At 46.7% G+C, this 7473-nt stretch overlaps 1 protein-coding gene across 4 annotated transcripts in view; it reads left to right on the forward strand.

Annotated features, from left to right (window-relative positions):
- The window catches only part of LOC133139362 (acid-sensing ion channel 1-like), a 104733-nt gene extending 97698 nt beyond the window's left edge, over positions 1–7035 (forward strand). For 3 of the 4 annotated variants that reach the window (XM_061258845.1, XM_061258844.1, XM_061258843.1), the window contains 3 exons: positions 2185–2264; positions 3866–3967; positions 5289–7035. In XM_061258845.1, coding sequence (XP_061114829.1) covers positions 2185–2264; positions 3866–3967; positions 5289–5384 — 278 coding nt within the window. In that variant the 3' untranslated portion in view covers positions 5385–7035. Of the gene's footprint in view, positions 1–2184; positions 2265–3865; positions 3972–5288 lie in introns of all 4 variants that reach the window. The other variant, XM_061258846.1, reaches the window with a different exon arrangement.
- The last annotated feature ends 438 nt before the right edge of the window (positions 7036–7473 follow it).

A 7473-nucleotide genomic window follows, 5' to 3' on the forward strand; every position in this document is an offset into this window, starting at 1 on the left:
AGGAGATGTAGCGTGTAAGCTTTAGGGGGTAGGGTCTAGGGGGTGAAGGGTGTAGGGGATATGGTGCAGACTATAGGGTGTAGGGCATAAGGGCTATAGGGTGTAGGGGCTGTAGGATGAAGGGTGTAGAGTAGGGGCTATAGGGTGTAGACTGTAGGGTGTGTGGTGTAGAGGCTGTAGTGTGTAGGGCATAGGGGTTGAAGGGTGTAGGCTATATGGTCTAGGGGTTGTAGCGTGTAGCCTATATAGTGTAGGGCTGTAGGGTATAGGTTGTAGAGTGTAGGGGCTTTAGGGTGTAGGCCGTATAGTGTAGGGGCTATAGGGTGTAGGGTGTGTGGTGTAGGGGCTGTAGGGTGTGTGGTGTAGGGGCTGTAGGGTGTGGGGTGTGGGGGCTGTAGGGTGTAGAGTACGGGGCTGTAGTGTGTAGGGTGTGTGGTGTAGGGGCTGTAGGGTGTAGGATGTGTGGTGTAGGGTGTGGGGGCTGTAGGGTCTAGGGTGTGTGGTGTAGGGTGTGGGGGCTGTAGGGTGTGTGGTGTAGGGGCTGTAGTGTGTAGGATGTGTAGAGTAGGGGCTGTAGTGTGTAGGGTGTGTGGTGTAGGGGCTGTAGGGTGTAGCGTAGGGGCTGTAGTGTGTAGGGTGTGTGGTGTAGGGGCTGTAGGGTGTAGGATGTGTGGTGTAGGGTGTGGGGGCTGTAGGGTCTAGGGTGTGGGGGCTGTAGGGTGTAGGATGTGTGGTGTAGGGTGTAGGGGCTGTAGGGTGTAGGATGTGTGGTGTAGGGTGTGGGGGCTGTAGGGTGTAGGATGTGTGGTGTAGGGTGTGGGGGCTGTAGGGTGTAGGGTGTGTGGTGTAGGGTGTGGGGGCTGTAGGGTGTAGGATGTGTGGTGTAGGGTGTAGGGGCTGTAGGGTGTAGGATGTGCGGTGTAGGGTGTGGGGGCTGTAGGGTGTAGGGTGTGTGGTGTAGGGTGTGGGGGCTGTAGGGTGTAGGATGTGTGGTGTAGGGTGTAGGGGCTGTAGGGTGTAGGATGTGTGGTGTAGGGTGTGGGGGCTGTAGGGTCTAGGGTGTGTGGTGTAGGGTGTGGGGGCTGTAGGGTGTAGGATGTGTGGTGTAGGGTGTAGGGGCTGTAGGGTGTAGGATGTGTGGTGTAGGGTGTGGGGGCTGTAGGGTGTAGGATGTGTGGTGTAGGGTGTGGGGGCTGTAGGGTGTAGGGTGTGTGGTGTAGGGTGTGGGGGCTGTAGGGTGTAGGATGTGTGGTGTAGGGTGTAGGGTGTAGGATGTGTGGTGTAGGGTGTGGGGGCTGTAGGGTCTAGGGTGTGTGGTGTAGGGTGTGGGGGCTGTAGGGTGTAGGATGTGTGGTGTAGGGTGTAGGGGCTGTAGGGTGTAGGATGTGTGGTGTAGGGTGTGGGGGCTGTAGGGTGTAGGATGTGTGGTGTAGGGTGTGGGGGCTGTAGGGTCTAGGGTGTGTGGTGTAGGGTGTGGGGGCTGTAGGGTCTAGGGTGTGTGGTGTAGGGTGTGGGGGCTGTAGGGTGTAGGATGTGTGGTGTAGGGTGTGGGGGCTGTAGGGTGTAGGATGTGTGGTGTGGGGGCTGTAGGGTGTAGGATGTGTGGTGTAGGGTGTGGGGGCTGTAGGGTGTAGGGTGTGTGGTGTAGGGTGTGGGGGCTGTAGGGTGTAGGATGTGTGGTGTAGGGTGTAGGGGCTGTAGGGTGTAGGATGTGCGGTGTAGGGTGTGGGGGCTGTAGGGTGTAGGGTGTGTGGTGTAGGGTGTGGGGGCTGTAGGGTGTAGGATGTGTGGTGTAGGGTGTAGGGGCTGTAGGGTGTAGGATGTGTGGTGTAGGGTGTGGGGGCTGTAGGGTGTAGGGTGTGTGGTGTGGGGGCTGTAGGGTGTAGGATGTGTGGTGTAGGGTGTAGGGGCTGTAGGGTGTAGGATGTGTGGTGTAGGGTGTGGGGGCTGTAGGGTGTAGGGTGTGTGGTGTAGGGTGTGGGGACTGTAGGGTGTAGGGTGTGTGGTGTGGGGGCTGTAGGGTGTAGAGTAGGGGCTGTAGTGTGTAGGCTGTAGGCTGTATAGTGTTGGGGTAGACTGGGATGGGGGTTATTTGGGCTTTTTAAGAGGGTGAGTTCTGTGTTCATCTCGCCTCTCTGTTCCTCTCTGTTCTTCTCTGTTCCTCTCTGTTCCTCTCTGCTGCAGGTGACATCGGAGGTCAGATGGGACTCTTCATCGGAGCCAGTATCCTCACCATCCTCGAGCTGTTCGATTACCTTTATGAGGTACCGTGTATCGCCTGAGTTACTGTGGGATATTACTGTAGCACACATTACAATCTTACCACGGCTTACCTGAGAACAAAACCCACTCTGCTGCAACCATTAAATGTAATGTAAGCCTTTCATTTCATTAGACTTCACTGGTTAAATGAAAGGTCCACAGTGCAGTTTAACCAGCAGAAAACAGCACAACAGTTCTTCCACTGAATAACACCTGTCTGGTTATTTATGAGTTGTCTGCTGTCTTATTTCAATTTATTTTTTTGCCACAGCGCAAGGTGAGGTAATCTTTCAGTGAATACATATTACATGTGCAACAAAACAAACACACTGAACAGCCAACAACAAAGTGCATGAGCAGAGAAGACATAAGCATGACAATAGTACTCGGATCTTTGCACAGATAGTGCACAATTACCAGTTTTTTATATTATGAATGTACTTATGGTGCTCAGCTCTGTGATCTACTGTACCAGAGAGTGATATGAAGCGTAAATTGGACTTCTTATCCCCGGAAATTGAACATAGCTCTCAGCTCTTCTGCTTTTAATAAGGAAGATGAGCGGGAGGTCATAAGCACGTAAAAATGTAATTTCACTCTGCATCATATAATTATCGCAGTCCTCCACTGTGTGTTTGAAGATATATATATGTATATATATGTATTAGCATTAGCTCCAGTGTGTTCAGCCTCGTAATGTGTGTGTATTTGTGTGTGTGTGTGTGTGTGTTTGTTTACTTCTTTATGTGTTTCTGTGCGTGCGTGTGCGTGTGTGAGTGTATGTGTGTATGTGTGAGTGTGTACATGTGAGTGTGTGTGTATGTGTGCCTGTGTGTCTGCCTGTGTGTACATGTGTGTGCGCAAATGTATATGTGTGCGTGTATGTTTGTGTGGATGTGTGTGGGTGTGTGTATCTGCATGTGTATGTGTGCATGTATGTTTGTGTGGGTGTGTGTGTGTGTGTGTTTGTGTGGGTGTGTGAGTGAGTATGTGTTTGTGTGGGTGTGTGAGTGAGTGAGTGAGTGAGTGAGTGTGTGCGTGTGTGTGTGTGTGGGTGAGTGTGTGTGTGTGTGGGTGAGTGTGTGTGTGTGTGTGTGTGTGTGTGTGTGTGTGTGTGTGTGTGTGTGTGTGTGTGTGGGTGAGTGTGTGTGTGTGTGTGTGTCTGGGTGAGTGTGTGTGTGTGTGTGTGTGTGTGTGTGTGTGAGTGTGTGTGTGTGTGAGTGTGTGTGTGTGTGTGTGTGTGTGGGGGGGGGTTCTGTGTGTTTCTGTGGGTGTGTAAGTGAGTGTGTGTGTGAGTGTGTGTGTGTGTGTGAGTGTGTGTGTGTGTGTGTGTGAGTGTGTGTGTGTGTGTTTGTGTGTGAGAGTGTGTGTGTGAGTGTGTGTGTGTGTGTTTGTGTGTGAGTGTGTGTGTGTGTGTGTGTGTGTTTGTGTGTGAGAGTGTGTGTGTGAGTGTGTGTGTGTGTGTGTGTGTGTGGGTGGGTGAGTGTGTGTGTGTGTTTGTGTGGGTGTGTGAGTGAGTGAGTGAGTGTGTGTGTGTGTGTGTGTGTGTGTGTGTGTGTGAGTGTGTGTGTGTGTGTGATGGTGTTTTTATCTGTCCCTGCAGGTGATTAAGTACCAGTTGTGTCGCTGCTCTCAGAAGAAGCACAAAAACACCAACAATAACGAGCAGGGTGCTGTACTGAACCTGGAGCCTGTGCAGCGTCACGTCAGTAACTATCACTGAGTAACTTACTATCCCTGAGTAACTATCACTGAGTAACTTACTATCCCTGAGTAACTATCACTGAGTAACTTACTATCCCTGAGTAACTACCACTGAGTAACTTACTATCCCTGAGTTACTACCTCTGAGTAACTTACTATCCCTGAGTAACTACCACTGAGTAACTTACTATCCCTGAGTAACTATCACTGAGTAACTTACTATCCCTGAGTGACTATCACTGAGTAACTTACTATCCCTGAGTAACTATCACTGAGTAACTTACTATCCCTGATTAACTATCACTGAGTAACTTACTATCCTTGAGTAACTATCACTGAGTAACTTACTATCACTGAGTAACTTACTATCCTTGAGTAACTATCACTGAGTAACTTACTATCACTGAGTAACTTACTATCACTGAGTAACTATCCCTGAGTAACTTACTATTCCTGAGTAACCATCCCTGAGTAACTTACTATCCCTGAGTAACTATCCCTGAGTAGCTATCAGTGAGTAACTTACTATCCCTGAGTATCTGTCCCTGAGTAACCATTCCTGAGTAACTATCACTGAGTAACTTAGTATTCCTGAGTAACCATCCCTGAGTAACGTACTATCCCTGAGTAACTATCTCTGGGTAACTATCCCTGAGTTACTATCCCTGAGTAACTTACTATCCCTGAGGAACCATCCCTGAGTAACTATCACTGAGTAACTTACTATCCCTGAGTAACTATCCCTGATTAACTATCACTGAGTAACTTACTATCCCTGACTTACTACCTCTGAGTAACTATCACTGAGTAACTTACTATCCCTGAGGAACCATCCCTGAGTAACTATCCCTGATTAACGATCACTGAGAAACTTACTATCACTGAGTAACTATCAATGAGTAGCTATTCCTGAGCAACTATCCCTGAGTAACTTACTATCACTGAGTAATTTACTATTCCTGAGCAACTATTCCTGAGCAACTATCCCTGAGTAACTTACTATCCCTGAGTAACTTACTATCCCTGAGTAACTTACTATCCCTGAGTAACTTACTATTCCTGAGTAACTATCCCTGAGTAACTTACTATCCCTGAGTAACTTACTATTCCTGAGTAACTATCCCTGAGTAACTTACTATCACTAGAAAGACTACCTTTCTCCTAGTCTTTTTTTTCCTTGTCTGTGTCAGATGTTTCTGTTCTTTCTTTCCATTTGCTGTCTTTGCTCTTGTCATCCTTTCCTTCTTCCCAAACCTATTTTATCACTCCTTTTTTCTTCTCTTTAAAGTCCCCTCACGTGTTGTCTCTCTCTCATTGGCCAGACCCCCTGTGAGAATCTGCACCCCCCTTCCCTGTTCCCTGCGAACATGCTACCTCATCAGCCGGTGCAGGGCAACTTTGAGGACTTCACCTGCTGAGAGCCAATCAGAGCGGAGGAAGGGGGCGGGGACTCTCAGAGAGACTGCGCAGTCAAGAACACCATATGAATATCTGAATGACTTTTACACACTGTTTCAACACAATAAACAAACAAACAAATAGACTAACTAGCAGCAGCCACAGCTAAGGCAAGGGAAAGTCTTGTTCTGTTGTTGGACTGTTACACACACTGTCTGAGTGATTACAGTCACTCCCTGAAGGAGGAACGCTGTCAGGACTTTGGACTGAAGCTGTGTACCCAGAGCTGGGCGAGTGTGGCCCCCACAGACCCCACACGCCGGATCCGCTGTGGACCATCCACTCCAACACCACCGAGACGCTGAGCTGCTCTGGCCCTGTCTCTCAGGAGGGCTCAAGCCCCTTCAGGTCAAACCCAGCTGCACCTGCCAGGCTGCAGCAGGACGGCAGGGACCCTTCCTCTCGGCCCGGTTAAAATGGCGGCTGGGTTGTATCTGCTTAAAGTCTCCAGGTTTCACCATAAAAAGCATGCTTGTCTTTGTCCTTTTGTGTTTTTCTATTGCTATATTTATCTCATTTATGTACAGGGTGAAATACAATGAGTGTGTGATCGAGTGTTCGAGAGCATGAGACTATGTTTGTATCTGTCTGTACAGTACATAAGGGTGTGTGCATGCATTGTGTGTGTGTGTGTGTGTGTGTGTGTGTGTGTAAGTGTGTGTAACTGTGAGATTGTATGCATGTGAGACCGTATGCTTACTTCAAGTGTGTGAGAGTGTGGCAGTGCGTATGTATATCTGTGTGTGTGTGTGTGTGTGTGAAATAATGCTCCCCATTCTGAGACATGATTTCAGGTAGTAAGAGTAAGACTAGTGTATATCTTGTATTCATTGGAAAGGATCTGATTTGGATTAAACTTGAGTAGAAGAAAAAAACGAAAACAGAATTCAATTCAAGTAAATTTCAATTTCAGGACAGAAATGTATGAATATGTTTGTTCAGATGAAATGGGTGATTTGTTAACTCTTCACATAAGATGGAGCCCCAGTATGAACCTGTGAAGTATGAAGACTGCTGAGTTCAGTTACGAGAGAGCAGCCTGTGGGAACGTCCGTTACTTCAAACCAGTCCAACACAGGTCACAGTTGCAGTTAATGCTTTTTTGCGAGATACACAATGATTGCCTAATTTTGCGATGTTTGTTATTGAACAGTCTTTTTGCACATTTTGCATTTTGGTTGTGGAGGGGTTGGGATTCGTGTTATTTTAAAATGATGTTTTAATCACAATGACGGTTCATTACTCCCTGGACAGAATGCGTCCCTCTCACAGGAGCTGATGTGATGTACTTGAAAAATATCATATCAAAGCACAAGAGTACAACCATGCATATGTAAATACGTTTTATATATATATATAGTATATATACATATATATGTATATACTGTATGTGTGTGAGTGTATATATACACAAATATTACAAAGACTATGAATATTATTATTCTGACAGCTGTTATGTTCATTACTGTTAATATTGTAATAACTTGCTTCTGTGTGTTTTTGTTTTTCTAAGAGAGATTAAACTGATATGTGATAGTTCAGCCTCTGTTTTCAGACAATAGGCTGTTCTACTGATACAATATACTCTATATTAAAATATATAAAACATTACTTAAGTCTGATAAGCATTATTGTTTCTTTTTCAGAGAAAAAAAAAGGAAATGCAGTGATCCCAGCTCTGTGTATATTTTAAATGTTGAGGGTTATGTGAAATATGTAGGCCTGTTTGTGTTGTTTCCATTTTGAAAATCTTTTGTGGACCTTGCTGTCTGCTGACTTATTGAGTCCTGAACTGAAGTCCAGGACGTGTACCTCCTCCATATAGGGTACAGCAGAACATCCCAGCCAGGAATTGAACCCACAACCTTTCAGTTACAGTCCTATTCCTGCAACCCAAAGTCAGGGTAAGGGGCATTAACCCATCTGGGATTTGAACCAACAACCTACTTGTTATGTCCATTGATCCTTGCAATCCTCCCATTGAGCTGCATTGTTGTGATGTATCTTCCTGTATTTAAATTAGGATAATTAATAATTATCTTACATCGT

The sequence above is a fragment of the Conger conger genome, chromosome 10 (assembly GCF_963514075.1).
Source record: "Conger conger chromosome 10, fConCon1.1, whole genome shotgun sequence".
Classification (NCBI taxonomy): Eukaryota; Metazoa; Chordata; class Actinopteri; order Anguilliformes; family Congridae; genus Conger; species Conger conger.